Source organism: Thunnus albacares, chromosome 23, assembly GCF_914725855.1.
Source record: "Thunnus albacares chromosome 23, fThuAlb1.1, whole genome shotgun sequence".
Lineage (NCBI taxonomy): Eukaryota > Metazoa > Chordata > Actinopteri > Scombriformes > Scombridae > Thunnus > Thunnus albacares.
In genome coordinates, this window is record NC_058128.1 from 1,142,501 (window position 1) to 1,161,124 (window position 18,624).

Here is an 18,624-nt window from a genome sequence, read left to right on the forward strand (position 1 = left end):
AATTAAATATTCAATTCTATATATTCTTCAAATATTTCAAATAAATGTGTAAATTAAGGGGAAAGTCATGCGCAAGGATTTTCAAACGAAAAGACAAACCAGAGATCTCTGGCTACGATACCAAACAGCTGGATTTTCTGTGTTTTCAGCAGTAAATTAAAGATGAATTAATGGTATTTTAAGGGATTCTTGTTTCATCACAACGCTCAGTGCACAAAGCAGCTCCATACACAAATAAATAAATGTTTTTCCCAGTTTTCTGTGGAAGAAGTCGACCTGAACTCCATCCAACAGCTTAGCAGTGAGCTGGCTGTAACAGCAGCACATTAATGAACATGAACTTACAGCTTCTAAACTGTCTGTTTTTGTAGTTTCCTTAAAGATTTCTCGGTTTGGGAACGTTAGAAACGTTCTGGTCATTTTCGTCTCCTCTGGGAACACTTGGACTGCGGCTCCGGGCCTCATCAGGTGTTCTTGAGGCTGTTCTGAAGGTTCATCAGGTTTGTTAAGTGGTCACACAAACACCATAACGACAGCAGTTTCACGTGTAGATGAACTATAAGCTTCTGTCGTGTGTTTGTTAGTGTTTGAAGCTGTTTAGCGGCTCAGACTCTGCAACAGCAGCTTGTTAGTTTGTGGTCGGGCCGAGCAGGTATTGATTATCTCCTCTGGGTGCGTTGGATGGTCCAATTAGCAGCAGAGTGATGGCCTGCTGTCTGTGCTGCAGGAGCTGCAGCTCCTCTTCTCCTCCATGAGGCCAATTATGATCCAGCAGCAACTGTTTCAGGGTCGGAGGTGCTGTTTGAGGTTTAATTGGCGCGACTGAAGGCGCCCACGTTCCCACAGAAACTGTTGGACTTCAGTTTAAAAGTGTGTGAGACGTCAGGGATGGAAGTAACTATAATACACTGTAAAGTATAACACAGATACAGTATTTATCATTGATTATTTTATATCAGATTTTTCATTAAATCTAGAAAACAGCTCAAAACCCCCAAATATTCCATTTACAGCCTGTAACAGTTTGATGTTCAAGCTTTTTTGTTTGATAAATGATTTTGAGGTTGTTTCTAGGTGGAGTCTAGGGTTGTCCAGTTTGTTGCTATGGCATTACTAAATGGTTACTAGGTGGTTACTATGTAGTTTTTGGCAGTTTGTCAGTAACAGGTGGTACTAGGGTTGTTATTGGTTGCTATGGTGTTTCTGTGTAGTTGCTTTGTGGTTACTAAGGTTCTAATAGGGGGTTGGAAGAGCATTCCAAGTGGTTGCTATTGTTTTAAAAATTTTCTTCTTAATAACCATTAAACAATAGAGACCGGAGCCGAAGTATCAAAATTTAACAGAATTTATTTTCTTGTACAAGAAGGAGAGTTTCACAATGCAACACACAGGAAAAAGGCTCCCAGTGCAGCGCTTACAACAGGGTTTTATTACTGTTCTTGTCTTAATCTATCAAATACAGACTTATAGATAACATCATGTCTGTTTTCAGTTCTCCTGTCCAGGAGCTATCTTGTCCAACTGACCCCTAGATGACCCGTCTCACTCTGTCTCCAACGAATTTTAATTTCTACATCTTCCTCTTTACAAATATAATACTGAACTTCCTTTAACCTTCGCTGATAAGTCTGCTGATGATGTTGCAGAGTTGCAGTACAAGACGGGAACAATTCATCATGATTTAGATAAAAAAGTAACACTCATACACAGTGCAATCATCATTTTTATAACGGCTATGGCAGCTGCCACTGTGTTATTGGTGGTTGCTAGGTCTGCACAAGGTGGTTGCTATGGCATTTCTGTGTGAGATTCAGGGTGGTTGCTAGGGTGCAAAATGGTGGTTGCTAGGGCGTTCCGCATGATTGCTGTTGCATTTATGAGTGGTTGCTATATGGCTGCTACACTGTTACTAGCGGTTACTAGGTAGATACAAGATGGTTGCTATGGAGTTTTAGGCAGTTGCAAGGGTGGTACCAGGTGGTTGCTATGGTGTTTATGTGGTTGCTAGGGTGTTCTATGTGGTTACAAGGGTTCTAATAAGTGGTCGCAACCGCTGCAAGTGGTTGCTATGGAAGCTACAACTGTGTTATTGATGGTTGCTAAAGCTGTACAAGGTCTGTTGCTAGGTCTGGTTGCCAGGTGGTTGCTATGGCATTTTTGAGTGGTTACTGGAGTGTTCCTCATGGTTGGTGGTGTGTTTCTTGGTTGCTATGGGGGTGCTGCACTGTGACTGGCAGTTACTAGGTGGGTATGATGTGGTCGCTATGGTGTTCTTGGTGGTTGCTAGGGCGATATGAAACATTAGTGTTAATTTAACTTTGACAATAATGAAACCTCATCATTCATCCCAGTAAAGCTGATTTGATTTTTGGATTAATTTCTTATGTAAAGTGAATTATGTCAGTTGCTCTTTATTTATATTCAGGACAAAATGATTGAACAAACATTTATAATTAATCATTTTAATGTCATCGTCATTTTCATATGATGAAGCATCTTAAACTTCAGTTTGATGTCATCTTCCATCTCCAGAGGAGTTTTATTGAACTGTTTATATTCACCAGAACACACGAGGTTGCGTATATATTTTAAATGCTGCACACAATCCAAACAGCGCTGCTATGATCAAACCTCCACAGAGATCTGATGATTCAAAGAAAAATGGAGATCAGTGCTGGAACATCCTCTTAGTGACTGAACAGTGAAACAAACTGATGTGAGGATTTAAGGATTTACACAAAGCTGTTTATAGTTTGTCTTTTCAGGAGGGATTAAGTCATATTTTGGGAACAGTCGCACTCTTTCATGTTGTCTTTTTTCATCCTTAATCAGCAGGTTTTATCACATTAAAACTGCATCTTTTAACCGTTTTTGGATCAAAAGGAAACTAGACACCAGTTTTTCTGAATGTTTGGTGTCGAGTCAGAATGAAAAACATTAAACTCAGTAAAGGCAGAAAGAGAGAAAATAAAGAGTATATAATAAAGAAATGATGTTGTAGTAATGTGTGTGTGTGTGTGTGTGTGTGTGTGTGTGTGTGTGTGTGTGTGTGTGTGTGTGTGTGTGTGTGTGTGTGTGTGTGTGTGTGTGTGTGTGTGTGTGTGTGTGTGTCAGGTGACTCGTAACGTGATGCGGGCCAGCCTCCCTCTGCCTCCGGGTGACATCTACAACCTGACGGTGACGGCGTGCACCGAGCGCAGCAGCAACACCTCCATGCCGAACATCATCAAACTAGGTCAGCACACACACACACACACACACACACACACACACACAAACATCTGGCAAACAGCTGTTAATAAATAAATGTATCAAAGGTGAGCTCACCTGCAGGACATCAAACCTCCCAAACATTCAAAGTCAACATAAGATTTATTATCAAACCAAACAAATTGATCCGAGACTGAAGTGGGAGGCGACGTGACATCACAGGTGATGATGTCACAGGTGATGATGTCACAGCATCGGGTGTTACAACTGAAGGATCTGATCACATGACCAGCAGTCCTTAATGTGACGTGAATATGAAATGAAACAGTGAATATAGATCAAGGAACAAAAAGAAAAATAATTCTGCTGATTTTCTATATTTGTCTTCATGTTTGGATCCAAACCGACATCAAACTGATCTACTAACAAGTGTTGATATATCATCTTATTCTCTAAACAAACTAACGTGACCAAACTCTTCATGATGAAGGAACATGTGACCGGTGCAGCAGCGTTTTTAATCAGATATATCAGCTTTGATACACACACGATACTCGTTAGATCAGTTCATCGTTGGTTTGAAGACTTGAAAACATGAAGACTGTCAAGTTATGTTCTTAGTTTCTGTGCAGCTTCCCTGCTTGAAAGGGATCGACGTCTCTACCCGGAGATCTTGAGCTGGATCGCACTCGATGGCCAAACAGCTGCTTTTATTTTGGCGGGCTCAGCGATTCAGCTTGTCGTTGCATCAAGTGAAAAACCTGAATTTAGAAACCAAACAGAAAAGAAAATGTATAACAATATAAACACACTAAACGCTGACTCACTCTTGGCTCAATATCAGATCCTGAAATGCATTTTACTGCCTTTCAACATAAGTGTTAAATCAGCGCTTTAAGCAACCGTAATACTTCAAATACATTTAACAAACATCCTCGTTTCCAGCGTTAACAGTTTCACGAATAGATTTTCAACTAACAAACACTAAACACTCTCTCTTTGGACACTAAAGAGTTAAATTATTCCCCGTGCTATTAAACTAGCATGAGTCCAGTTTAGCTCCGCAACAGCAGCAGCAGCGGCGGCGGCGGCGGCGGCGGCTGCGGTCTCCGACAGGGAAACTCTCTCTGGTCACTTTAGAGTTCTGCATCTTACCGGCTGCCTCTTGTATCCCGCACAGTCTTTCTGTTCCTCACAACACCGTCCAGACCTTTGACAGCATCTTCTAGCTTTGTGTTTCTAGCGTGTTACACTCGTAATGCTCCAGGCGGCGCTCCGCAGAATGTTACTGTCCGTTCTGCTCTTGAATGTTCTGTTCGTCTGTGGATTTTATTCCATTATTTTCCTTATTTTGACAAAGACAAATCAGCAGAATGATCCTTTAAAGTGGAGCCTGTGACTCCTGATCTTCTAAAGACAAAGACGTCTCACTCTGTTGGAGTTTAAGGAACTACAGAAACACTCTGGTTGTACAGCGCCGTTACAGAGTGGAGCTTCTTCCCTCACAGAGGATCTTTGGTCCAGTACAGACACAGAAACGAACAGAAGAGTCTCATTTTGTCATTAAGTAACTCACAGAATTAATTAATGAGCTGCTCCTCAACATGTTTGTGTTTTTACTTTGATGCTGCACAGACTCACTCAGGCTGCGTTTTCTGATCTGAACGCAGCTTTAACGTCGACACTGACAGGTGGAATAAACCTGCAGCTGAATGTCTCCTCTAAACTCTTCACAGGTCGACAGAAAACAACAAAGTAAAAATAATACTCTCCTCTCCCCACAGCTACGTGCAGCCGAGTTATTTTCACCCTGAAAGTGAATATGAAACTTAATTTTTTTCCACTTCCTCTTCTGAGCGTGCTCAAGTATTTTTATCCTGAGAGGAAGTGTCAGCGTGCGGCTCGGCTCGGCTCGGCTCGGCTCTGGTCCGACCTGGTTTTTCTCTTTCTCACCTGCGGGTTTGAGTTTCATACGAGCACAGATTGAAGGTTTTGTTTTGTTTTGTTCACACAGAGCCGGCTCCTCCCAGGTCTCTGTACGCCGTGAACGCCACTCACTCGTCTGTGACTCTGCTGTGGAGCGAGGAGGGAGTGGTGGACTACTACCAGGTCCTCTGTAAGCCCAACAAAGCCAGCAAGGAGTTCAAGGTAAAACCGCCGCTCATATGATCATTTATTATAATAAACTGTCTCTGTGCAGCAGCTTTCATACACATACAGAGTGATTCACATACATGTCATAGAAAACATTAAAGGCTCTTAATGAACAGGAGAATGTAAACGAGCAACAAACAACGTTTGTTACAGTTCTGCTTTATAATCATTTGTCCTCCAGACGTCTCTGTGTTGACTGTTGGTACATTTATATATTCAGTAACATGATCCACAGTATTAAAGTAACATAACTGGATTACTGTCTGTTACTTCTGGATATCGACGTGCTTATGTGGGCTCGAACTAACCAATGACATCATGACATCCACCCGTCAATCAATCTTCAGCTGTTATCAGCTCAGATTGGTTACGACGCGCTCGCTGTTTCAACGTTCAAACCACAGTGTGGGAGTCAGACGCTCTGGAAGACGACAGAGCGGCGTGAACCGTAGAGAACATACATACCGTACGTGTGCTTTTTATTCAGATGGATGCGTGTGAAACGTCTGAGTTTCCACTGACTCATCACTCAGTGACACACAGTCGCCTCGGTGGAGAGCAGCTATGTGTGTTAAAGCTGTCGTTATACTGTACTGTACACTACACTACTGCTGTTTGAACTTATTTATGCCTGATCTCCCAACCTGCTAATAATTCCCATTTCTACTAAATGTATCTGTAATCTGATTACTTCTTTCAGAATACAGTCACTTTAATTAACGCTGTTCCACGTGTCCAAACTATCAAACATCCAACAGATAGAACAGCTGAGATCAGAGCTGTTAACTGCTGATGAACTGAAGTCAGTGTGAACTTGAGCGTCACAATAATCAAGACGAGAAAATATCAATAAATTCAACCTAAATACAACATTTAAAAAAAAAGGCGTTTTTACATCATTTAATTTAATTGTGACTTTTTGTTGTTAGTTTCCTGAAATCTGAGCAGGAAATGAAGCGAGTAGCTGCTTACCAACACGTTAGAAATAATATAAAAGATACATACCGAGGAAAAAGACAAGTAAAACTGAATTTGTTGATTAAAAACGTGACCGTCTGCAACATTTAGCAACAAACTCGCTGATTAAACTGTTTAAACTTTACAAAACCTGAAGTGTAACGACGGTGACTTCCTGTAGTTTACACAAGACGAGTGTCTCCCTCATGATCATTATCGTTGTTACACTTCAGTTTTTATATAAATGAACCGTGTTGATCGTTGAGCTTTAGAGGGCCGGCAGGTCATCAATCAGTTTATCTTTAGTTTAACGTGTGTCAAACATCGTCATGATGTAATTTCAAAATAAAATTCTCTTCTGAAGTTTATTACAACCCACAATGTAAAAGTAGTTTTTAACTTTTCTTGGAGCTTTTTTTTTAGTCATGTATGGAGCGAAATATGTGAAGTTTTTACTGTTTTTACACAATATAAAGAGTCCTGCTCCCCAGAGGATCAACTCTGATCTTTCTTCTTCGTTTGCGTCAGTTTTAGGAGGAAGAAGAGTTTGTGATCTTTTATGAGTTTGCGTTTTGTTTCTCGTCTCCTTCAGGCTCGGGAGCCTCAGACGTCCAGCTCTCACGTGGTGACGATTTCTGGTTTGGCGCCGTCGTCCACCTACAACTGCACCGTCACCAGCTTCAGCTACAGCACGCCCAGCAAGCCGGCGCACATCACCATCACCACCATCGGTAGGTGGTTCATCCCAGACCTGATGGAGCTCACAGCTCCACTCACCTCATAACGTGACCCAGGACTCCAGTTAAACTATGTTCAGTCTCTTTGGAACAAGTCATTTTCTTCTCCTCTGCAGACATTTAATATCTTTCTAATGTCAATCAATCAGAAACAGTTTGATTATTGATTCATTTATAAGCTATAAGATATTTTGGTGATTTTTTTCCTGTAAATTTCCCAAAACTTTCCAGTTTACAGAATTCTTCTTGGTATTTATTTGTTGTTAAAAATATTTCTCAGCCCAGCGGCTAATAAACACCCGTCCATCTGTGGACTAGTTAGCTTAGCTAATGCTACTATGCTAATAGAGTTGCTAAGATGGACCGAACAACATCTGATGTCTGATTGAACATTTTGAGCCACGTTAGCAGTTTAAACTGAAAATAAGACATAAAATGCTGCTCTGAGGATAATTATGAGATATTATGATGTACGACCATCGTAGTAACACAAGCTAAACTAAAATCTAAAAACATGACTAACATGGGTTTCAGGCTGCTGAAGATGCTCTTTAAATACTCTGTGATTTAAAACTTTCTCCAGAGTTACATTCACATGATGTCAGTGATGAAGCTCTGTGAGGTCTTCATCAGCGTGTTTGTGTGTTTCTGCAGCTAAAGAGATGAATCCCAGCGTGGCGGCCATCTCGGCTCTGGCCGTCCTCAGCATCCTGCTGGTCAGCCTGCTGGTTCTGTTCCTGCTGGTTCTCCGGAAGAAACACCTTCAGATGACCAGGTAGTGAACTCGTCACTGTCTGTCGACACCTTTAACAGAAGTTTTTACAGACTGAAGCTCCGGCCGGACGCGGCGTTTGGCTGTTTTTTGCCTTTGTGATGCTGAACGCTGCGGTTTAGTTTGTAGGTTTGAGTCCGTTTTTCTGGGAAAAGAAGCCCCGCCCACCGGCGTCAGTGTAAATCCTGAGCTCTTCATCTCACCTGGAAACGTTTTCATTCCAGATTATTTATTCTCTGAGAAGAAGCTGTCAATCAAAATATTCAACAACATCTGAATAATCTCCTGTTTGTCGGTTTGTCAGAGACTCAAACTGCAGCTGACGTTTAATTTAAAGGAAAAATTTAAAAAGATGATACAGCGCTGGATGAAAAAACAGAAGCACCACATGAAAAAGAGGAAATAACCTCATCGTGTGTTTTGTTCAGTGCAGCCACTTGTTCACTATTCGTGGTTATTAGACTTCTTTTTTTTTTCAACTGTCAACTTTAATGGTCACAAAACCTTTTGAGTTGAAAAGTTCCCAACAATAAAACTAATAAGCCACTCTGTGGGTGTTTGTCCTCTTTTAAACTATCTGCTGACCTCAACTTTAAGCTCTGTGGGTTTGAATTCATGTCACGTTTTTATTCTGGGAAACTTTCATGTTTACGAACAATCGGCATGAAAAAGCTCGATGATGTGACGGTTTACAGCCAGCAGAGCTTCATATCAGCGTGTTAGTGACATTAACATCTTTAAAGAGAGAAAAACATCCAATACATAAAAAATAAGACATTAAATTGTACAGTAAATCACCATTATAAGCCATTATTTTGTTATGTTGTTTGTTATATGTTAAGTCAAAATGTTAAGATAGTAAAACATAACTAATTCATAATGATGAGATACTCAGTCACAAGTTGTACTTTGTATCAAAAAATATCAAAAGTTTATTATAAGTTACAAGTTATAAATCTTTACTTGAAGGGACGATTATCTGGAAGTCGAGTTTGAGTCAAAACTTTTAACTTTTTAAGTATAAATTATGAATCTGTTAAAGAGTAACTAGTCCGTCCTCCCAGCGGATTTAAAACATGCAGCGACTGTAGGGGGCGTGGCCTCGTGACGCCGGGGGTCAAGGGTCACCGACTGACCACCGACTGACCACCGACTGACCACCGACTGACCACCACTCAGTGTAGCGTGAACAACGACGTCGAGCTGGTGGTTAAAAAAGAAAAGAAGCTCATTCAGGCTGTTTGTAGAAGTTTCTGTGAGTGTGTGAGTGTGTGTGTGTGTGTGTTTGTGTTTGTGTGTGTGTGTGTGTGTGTGTGTAGCCGTCAGGGTGGTCCACACTGACCTCAGAGGGTTCAGAGCTGATTTAAAACAGTAGATGATTCGTTGAACCAGTTTCAATCTATGAAATGCAGATTTTTTTTTTTTAAATAAATTTGGTGTAAATGTCAATATTAACACCAGCGTTGATGTTTTCTATCACCGTTCAGAACCTCGTTAAATAAAAAAAAATTATGGAAAAATTGTGAGATAATAAGTCAAAAGTGTTGTTTACGTTATAATTATTAGGAAGCAAATCAAATTAATGAACTCTTGAAGGGGATAATTCTATGGATGTAAAACTGCAATTTTCATGCAATTAAGTTTAAATAAAACCTTTTTATGGAAGCCAGAAAAAAATCAAACCAAATAAATAAAATACTAAATGGAAAAATATGAGATCAAAACTTCAAGTCAAATTGATGATACTGAGTTAAAACGACTTATTATCTCATAATTATATATTATGTAGTGCAATCTTTTTATTTTTTATTATATTAAACTATTATCTCACATCGGTTTGAGTCATAAATTTGACAGTTTTTATCTCACACAATTAGTTTTATTTGTCTTATTTTATTCATTATTATTGTTATATTTACTTATTATTATATTCTTAACTTTTCACTGATTATTATTATTATTATTATTTATTTATTTATTTATTTTAATTTATGGCAGAAATGAGTGGGCGATGGGGGTCTAGAGGTGAGAGAGGCGAGCTTGTGAGCGGAGGGTCGCTGGTTCAGTCTCTCATCATCACCACTGAGGGGCCCGTTGACGAGGCCCTCAGGTCAGGCTGTGGTTGAACTGGGCGGCTTCCAGATGTGAAAAACAGAACGTTGCTCTCAGTTAATGTCATCTGGATAAATAAAGAACTGTTCTTTATCAATAAAAGTGCTTAACGTGGTTTATGAGCTTTTATGGGTTTTTGTTTTTTATGCAAGTCAATAAACTCTTATCATCACATCATGCTCAGTTTCCAGTAACATTACAGCTCACTTCCTTTATTTACTGACTAGTCAGCAAATATTTTTGACTTCCCCAAACTGCTCTCTACTGTTTCTTTCACCACTTTTTTTTTTTTTTTTTTTTTTTACCACATGTGCTTTTTTTTCTCTTTTCTGTTTCAGAGAGTGCGGCGCAGAGACTTTTGTCAATTTTGCTTCGTTTGAACGAGACGGGAAGCTTCCTTACAACTGGTAGGATCCTCCTCTGTTTCCTTCGTCTTTAAAGTCACAACGAAATGTTTAAACGACATCATGAAGTCCAATTTGAATCCTGAGAAGTTGAAAAGCTAGAAAGCACTTCACAGCCCGAACATTTTAGCAGTTTTGGAGATCCGGTTAGTAACCACACGTCCTCAGCTTTGGATGTGAAAGTCAGTCGCCGCAAACACCCTCAAAACACCCAATCAGAGGCAGATTAGCAGCCCGGCGGGGGATTGAGGAGGCAGATTAGGGATTTTGAACATGTAGCTCTTTGCTTACCAACAGATTTAAGCTCGTCTGCTTTAAGCAGCGCGAGACGAGGAGGAGGAGGAGGAGGAGGATGATGATGATGAGCTCATCCCCCCCCCCCCCCCCCCCCCCCCGCCTGCTTTGTTTGGACCAGCTGAAATGGGATGTTTGATGATAATGAAAGCTCAGGATTTCCCTTAATCTCAGATTAAAGGGACAAAAATGTTGCTTTTGGTGTCAGTTGTGTTAAATTTTGCAAAACAAGAAAAACACCATTTATTCTTTAAAATCAGACCGACGAGGCTAAAACGCCCACGATCAGTCCAACACGTGTTCTTTTATGACAAACTCTCAGATTTGGAAAAAAAATTGTGATTAATATAACAGCTGAAAGACGGTCAGTTAAGGCAGAACCTCAGCTTCCATCTGCTGTTGTATTTGACCTTCCATCACTAAACGCACATGTCCATCAGAGTGTCTTCTTCTTCTTAATGTGATGGTGGAGTTGTGTTTATGCTTCGACTGCATGTCAGCAGACCTCGCTGTTTGATGTGTTTACAGCAGTGTGGATGTGATGTCAACACGGATGCAGATAAACATGATTATTTAGTTATAAAACAGGGTTCTCGCTGCACGTCCTGGAAAACATCAGATCATGTTGAGTCTTTTATATTTAATAACCAACATTTAGATTTTCTGCATTAACAAAAGATCAAAAGACGTCGATTCTGTAACTTTTTCTTGAAGGATTAGTTCAACATTTTGGGAAATACGACTCAGCTGCTGGTTTTAGCTTCATATTTATTGTACAGAATGAAGAGACGTATCAATCTGCACATCTGCCTTTCTGCAAGAAAACCAATAAGCGTCCTTCACTTTTAGATAATCGGCCTCTTGCAAGCATCATGTTATTTAGGATGCATGAAACAGACAGAAAAGGTAGTGAAGATACGGTAGCCTGGATGTGCCAAATGTTAAAAAAAACAACTGCTGCTTTCTGGAGAGTAAATTCATGTTGACGTTGTTGAAAAACCTCCAAATGCTACATTAAGTGGTAAGTTTCATTCACAAAAAATGTCACCAAAAGCTTCTGCAAGAGACATTTATAAAAAAAAAAAAAAAAAAAATCTGCAGAAAATCCCTGAAGCAGCTGCTGGATGAAGTTATCACATCAGTCACTGAACAGTTAAGTAATGACAATAAAACCACTCAAAGGAAAGAATAACATGGTCAACAATTATATGTTCTGTACAGTTTGATTCTTATTAAAACTACATTGAAAGTGTCCTTGAGTCTGGGAGGATGATTATCTTTAAGTCAGTTTGGGACATTTATACGGAACACCAACATTTTTTGTTAAATGGAAATAATGATGTAAAAACAAAAACTTCTTTGGTTTTACACACATATTAACAAAAACAAAGTCAGAGTCAAATTTGGCTTCTTTATATTGCTGCTTATCAACCACATGTCAATAATACATCTCCATCTAATTACCAATATGACAAAAGTTCTTATTGGTTTTTTTTTGTTTTCTTTATTTATGCAAAACATCAAAACAGTCCAAATCACAAAGCACCGGAGCTGAAACAATTACTAGAAGAGAGTTTAGATTCATCGTTGCAAACAAAATTAATCAACAAGAATTTTGACAAAAAGTCTCCAGTGGTTCCAGTTTCTCAAACGCTGCTGTTGTATTAATTAATTGAAAACAGACAGATAAGAAATATAAATACATCATCAGAAATGTTACAAAAACCTGAAATACAACAGCGTGTAAATCCAAGAAGATAACATGAACATGATGGGGAGGGATACACATCATCTCAGTTAGATGACTTTTGTTTTGTATTTATATACAGATGTTTCTTGATACTAATGAGGTTGTGAGACTAAAGTTTTGTGGGTAAGGAAGACAAATAAAGACTGAAGTTTTCACATTTATCTGCATCAGTGGAGACATGACCTGAGCAGCACAAATGTTGAGATCATCCATCTGATCAGGTTCATAGAGGTGGCGTCACGCGGTCTGACGTCACTGCCAAGTGACAAAATGTGGACTGTTTATACATGATGAGGGGCCTGGCTGAGTGTTGCATTGTGGGACGTGCTGGGAGGACGCAGTGATGTCACAGGCTCAGGCTGGAGGTTGTTAAATGAGACAGAGCGGCCATTGACGTCCGGCAGCGAACAGACTCCTGTTGTCCTCCAGAGAGACAACGGGACACTTTCTGAACGGCTGCATGATGCATTAACTCTGTGTTCAGCACTAATGTGAAGCTCTCGACGCTCTGTGCCTCTTTACTAATGGAGCACCATGTTCTGTCCCCAACCTATCACCCCCTGGTGTCTGTTTTTATTTTTTTATTTTTTCTTGTTTGTGTTTTTATTTTTGTTTTTTATTTGAACCCCCTTCAGGCGAAGAAGCCTCTTTGCCTTCCTTACCCTACTGCCATCCTGCCTTTGGACTGACTATCTTTTGGCTTTTTATATTAATCCTTGGTAAGTAAGCACTTGCTGGCCAAAAACACTGCACTTCAGGGGCATGTCTTAGCAGAGTCACAGCCCACAGTATTGATCAGAGACATTGTTTTACACTCCATTACTGTTAAAGGAGAACTCTGGTGTTGCTCTATATTTCTCTTACTGTCAACAAATCCCACGAAAAAGACCAAAAAACAACAACACGTTAACATATGTGGTGTACCTCAAGGCGTGATTCTGGGTCCTATTCTTTTCTCCATTTACATGTTTCCTGTTGGTCACATTATACATAATATATCTTTTCATTTTTATGCAGATGATACACAATTGTATCTTCCTGTTTATCCTAATGATGCTAGTTGTCTTATCCTTGTCAAATTATTTCTTTGATGAGGGTAAGAGTGAGATAATTGCATTTTTGCCCAAATTTTAATTATTGTCAACAAATCCCATGAAAAGACCAAAAACAACAATACCAGTGTTTACCAGTGTGGTGTACCACAAGGTGCAATTTTTCCATTTTATCAAATTATAAGTAAACATGATGTATCTTTTAATTTTTATGCAAATGATACACAATTATATCTCCCTGTCCATCCTAATGATGTTAGTAGTCTGGTTGCCCTCAAGTAGAGTGAGATAATTGCATTTTACCCCAATATGTTCCATGAAAATACCCAAATCAAACATATTCTCCTTCCCTACTCTCTCTCATCTACTAATGACAGAAATCTTTAAAAACACCTCACAAATATACAGTTTCATTTTAATAAAAGGCTCATTAATTTCCTAAAAAAAAAGGATGAAAGCAGGCATTTTTGGGAATTATTTTCAGCGTTGGATTAATGCACTAGAGCTGAAACAAATACTGAAGTTATCGATTATTTGAGAGTTGAGATTAGTAGTTGAGGACAGAATTAATCAACAAAAGAATTTTGATGATCCATTGTGTATCATTACTGCTTTCCTGTTTTCTTTGATTGAAAACAGTTGGAAATTTGAATATGTCAACTTGGACTATCAGAAATTTTAAGGGGAATTTTTCACAATTTTCTGATATTGAATTAAAATATGGAAGGAAGCTGGGCACAAAATTAAGTTAGTCAAAGGCATTAGGTTTAATATTATAATCTATAGTACCTCTCTGAACGTACAAACTCTATAAATCCATCATTAACATTAAAACCAAACATATTAAAATGACCATACTACATTACTCCTGGGTAGGTATGGCCAATAATTAATTTATTAACTCATGCAAAACATAAAGACCACTAAAAATAAAACAGTTATGTGGTGAGTCGTATTTTTTAAAAATCATAGTGTTTGATGATAACTGCAAAGTTCTATATTGAAAATATTTTCAATACATAATATTTTTAAGTTAATTATACACTCTATTTAGACTCCTACAACAGTTGAAAGTTCATAAAAAATAGAATTAGTATTTATCTCACTCCATTTATACCAAGATTCACTTTTTCAGGATGAATATCTCGCCAGACTTGTGGGTTTTATGATCTATACCTACAAAAAATATTAGTCAAAATGGTTTATTAAGGTTTTTTTTTTCAGTGAGTACCCATACTCAGTGAACATGTCAATTAATGTTATATTACTTAACATTAAATCTGGTGTTCCACAAGAGTCAGTTTTAGGGCCCTTTGTTTTTCCATTTATTTCCATAAATGATATGCCTAATGTTCGCAAGCTGGCATATTTCTGACACTAGAATCTTTTAAAATGTCTTAAACATTTATATATTTGTTTTATGAGTTATGCCCAAATAGTTTTTAATGTAGATAAAATGTGCTTTTGGAGAGAGCCACTACAACATGATTCCTTGGAGTGATTAAATCATCTTAACGGTTTATCTGGTGTTCCACAAGGCTCGATTTTAGAGTCCTTGTTTTTCTTAATTTACATAAATTATCTTTTGTAAACTGGAATCTTTTTAAATCATTTGGGCCTAAATCAGAAAATAAATGTATAAATGTTCATACATGAGAGCCACTTCAACATATTTCCTTGGAGTAATGTCACCTAGCAAGGAATTAACTAATCTTAATTTAATCTGGTGTTCCACAAGGTTTCAATTTTAGGGCCCTTGTTGTTCTTAATTTTTTTTTTTGTTCCAATGCTCCAGTGAGCATTTCTGCCAGCAGGACAGTCTATATGGGATTTTACAATATTTCACAATAAACTACAGTGTGTGTTCATGGTGAGGAAGGAACATGTCACCCAGTGTAGCGGTGTGACTCATTGTTGTTCTTAATAATTTTTGGACACCATGGAGGTCTACAGCACACAGGAATAAGATATATCCGGCTTTGGATACACCCACCATATTTGTCAGAAGATCAGTTCATTGTTGGTTTTTGTCTTTTCATGGGATTTGCTGACACAATGAAGAATAAAGAACATCACCAGACTTTTCCTTTAACACCTGAACACTGCACTTTTAACTAAAACTGAATTTAAAGTCCAGTTTGATTCACGGGGGAAACCGGAAGTCAGCAGATGATTTTTCTTACATGGTGAACTTTGTCTTGCAATGCTGTGTCTGTGGTTGAACTCTCAAAGTCGCAGCGAGTGTGTATCTACTAACATGTTGGATGTAGCATGATGCTAACTGTTGATGCTAACTATTGCTTTGCTCTGTGTTTGCTGTCTGCATGCCGTCTGTCTTTCTGTGTGGATTTTCACGTTAGAAGTAGACTGTCAGTATTTGGTGCTGCTTTTAGTGTAGTTACTGTATGTTCTGTTTATTCTGTTAGACTGTAGATGTTTAAGTGCATGTTGCTGGTGAAAGATACACTCGCTCATTGTGTTACCGAGCTGCTCAAATCTGGGAGGACATTTTGGGATTTGGGATGCTGTAACGCAGTCAGAGAGTGAGTCTTTAAAGAACCAGATTTGACTCTGTAATGTGAATCCAGAAGCATGAAGTGTAAAATATAAAGTGCTGTAAATGTAAAAATGCTGCATGTTTGATATGGAGGTGTCTGCATAAAGCAGGTAACAGTTTCAGATGAAAGACAAATTCCTGAGCATGATGTTTTTATTATAATGTGATGAGATGAGTAATTGTAAAGCTCTGTTTCCTGGGTTTAGATCGATGGATGGGTTTTACGCACTGGCCTGTCATTGAAGTTTGTGGCTGCAAATATTAAAATTAAATAATGTATACAAATTGAAATTTGATTTTCTATTTGTGTGCACGACAAAATTATTTTTTTTAAGTAATTTCTAATTTTCAAACACTCCCATGTTTAAAATGCACAATTACCGCAAAAATTAAAATCAAAAGTTATTGGCGAATATTTTTCTGTGTATTTCAAAGCACAATACTGCCGTAACAAACTGAACCTGAATGTGAAATGGACTCTCTTTTGCAAACTGGATTTTTGCATTTGAATTTAAATTATAGAATCTTGATTTTAGGTTGTTGCTAATGAAAATAAGAATTTTCATAATGGTAGGACTCTCCCTGACCTCATTTGTGAAATCTGACAGTCAACGGTTATGAAAGCGCCATTCTGACCATTCTGAACATGGAAAAAGGCCTTTTTCACTGCATTTTCAATTGAAACTAGCTGAAATTAAGGAAATAATTTAAATTCAAATGCACAAGTCCAGTTTTCCTTTTAGCATTTACGATTTTAAAATTGAGATTGAGTTACAATTAAATACAATATAAAATTGTAATTTTTATGTTATGATACATTGGCACACAAATAGAAATAGAAATTTTAATTTGATTATGTGATTTTACTTTTTAAAACTGGCATCCGTAGACTGACATAGACCTTATTAAATTTGATCTGATGACCAAGTTACCTGGGTACAATGTTCGTTCATATAATTAATTCAGTTTTTTTTTTTTTAAAATTGATGCTTGACTATGTGTAGGCTGTCACCTCAATTAAATCTGGAAAAATTAATATTTTCCAACAGAGTTGTGAAGTCAGAGGAGATATTTCGGATGTCCAGTAGACGATGTTAAGTGACTCACATTTGGAGCTCTTCCAGTTTGTTATCAACATGAAACTCTCCCTGTTAGATCATCAGAGCAAAACATGAACTGAGTTAGAAAATATCTGGTTCATGAGTAAAAAGTTGAAGCTACAAGACTTGTGGACATAAAAACTACGACTCCCAAGATGCATTTCGGGCACCACTAACAGCAAGGTGCAGATTAAATCAATTAACTTTTGGATTATTGGTTAATTTTGGATGAATTTGGCAACCATGGTGACATTTTGCTCTCAAAATCCAACAGTGAAACATTTTTAATTAATTACTGCTCTGATTCACAACTCTGACTGGCTTCTTCTCCATGGCAACAGCAGCTGAGGCTCATGGGTGTTGTATTATTTAGAGCCTTCTGCAAAAATGATGGACAAAAACCTGATTTCTCGGAAACAAAGATGAAATAATTCAAACTGGTGTTCAGAGCATTAACTTAAATGATGGTTACATTATCCAGGAGAGTCCTGAGATTCTATGTTGAGTAATATTAAGAACAATTTCAAAGAAAACCTTTAAATGGGAACACAGAATAAGGAAAAACACTTCACAACTCTATTTAGTTCCCAGTGATTGTGTTAATTAAAATTTAAAAGACATTTACACTCTTTTATAATTTTTAAAAAATGAGTAAAACAGCTAATATTTCAGAGTTTCTGCTGTCAAAATTAAACATTTTGAATTGCCAGTAAATTTAGTCCGTAACTATAAATATGTCACAATCATTAAAGGCTTTAAAAACCCACATCGGTCAAGTCCTACTATACTGATACTGGTCTGCAGAGGTGGAGGAGGAGAACAGTTGAGTTAGTATGATACAGTATATAACATGTAATGCAGTCAGTCTGTAGTGAGTGGACGGTGGTGAGATCACACATGTCTGTATTTTATAGGAGCAAGACAGCTTTAAAGAAACGGAAGCTAACAAGGTAACACAACTAAACAACATCGTCTCTCAGTGTGTGATGTGGGCTTCTTATAGTGTGGATTCATTTATTTTACGTGTGGTTTTTTTTTGTGTGTGTGTGTGTGTGTGCTGCATGTAATAAAAGCTGCCATCACATTCATAACAGCCTTCAGCCAACAGAGAAAATGCAGCAGATTAAAGTGAAACTGCAGGCTGTTAAACCTTCAGTCAGGAGGAAACTCAACCTGCAGAGGACAAGACAATCTAATGGGTTAATCCTCTGTTTGATTTAATTGTAATCTGCCTATTAGAGTTTAATATTTCCTGTCTTCAAGTGGCAATGTTTGTGTAGTTGATGGTAAAGATGTCAGATTGAGATTTTTAAAGTAGAAACATGTTGACATGTTGCATCTCTCCTTCTGCTTTCAGTATTTGAACTATATTTATTTCTTTATCGTTACAGTCCTGTGCAGCTGGACGACTTTGACGCCTACTTCAAAGAAATGAGCAAAGACTCGGCCTACAAGTTCTCCCTGCAGTTTGAGGTATGTCAAGTTAAATCAGATCCCAAAAGCATCTTAAGGACAATGAGATCAT

General features: G+C 38.1%; 1 protein-coding gene across 5 annotated transcripts in view; it reads left to right on the forward strand.

The window, feature by feature from the left end:
* ptpro (protein tyrosine phosphatase receptor type O) overlaps positions 1 to 18,624 on the forward strand; it is a 70,942-nt gene that overhangs the window by 37,670 nt on the left and 14,648 nt on the right. For 2 of the 5 annotated variants that reach the window (XM_044343093.1, XM_044343094.1), the window contains exons 12-19: positions 3,115 to 3,235; positions 5,225 to 5,358; positions 6,914 to 7,052; positions 7,713 to 7,833; positions 10,281 to 10,349; positions 13,026 to 13,109; positions 18,014 to 18,049; positions 18,491 to 18,572. In XM_044343093.1, the coding sequence (XP_044199028.1) occupies positions 3,115 to 3,235; positions 5,225 to 5,358; positions 6,914 to 7,052; positions 7,713 to 7,833; positions 10,281 to 10,349; positions 13,026 to 13,109; positions 18,014 to 18,049; positions 18,491 to 18,572 (786 nt within the window). The remainder of the gene's footprint in view (positions 1 to 3,114; positions 3,236 to 5,224; positions 5,359 to 6,913; positions 7,053 to 7,712; positions 7,834 to 10,280; positions 10,350 to 13,025; positions 13,110 to 18,013; positions 18,050 to 18,490; positions 18,573 to 18,624) is intronic. The other 3 variants (XM_044343095.1, XM_044343096.1, XM_044343097.1) reach the window with 3 other exon arrangements.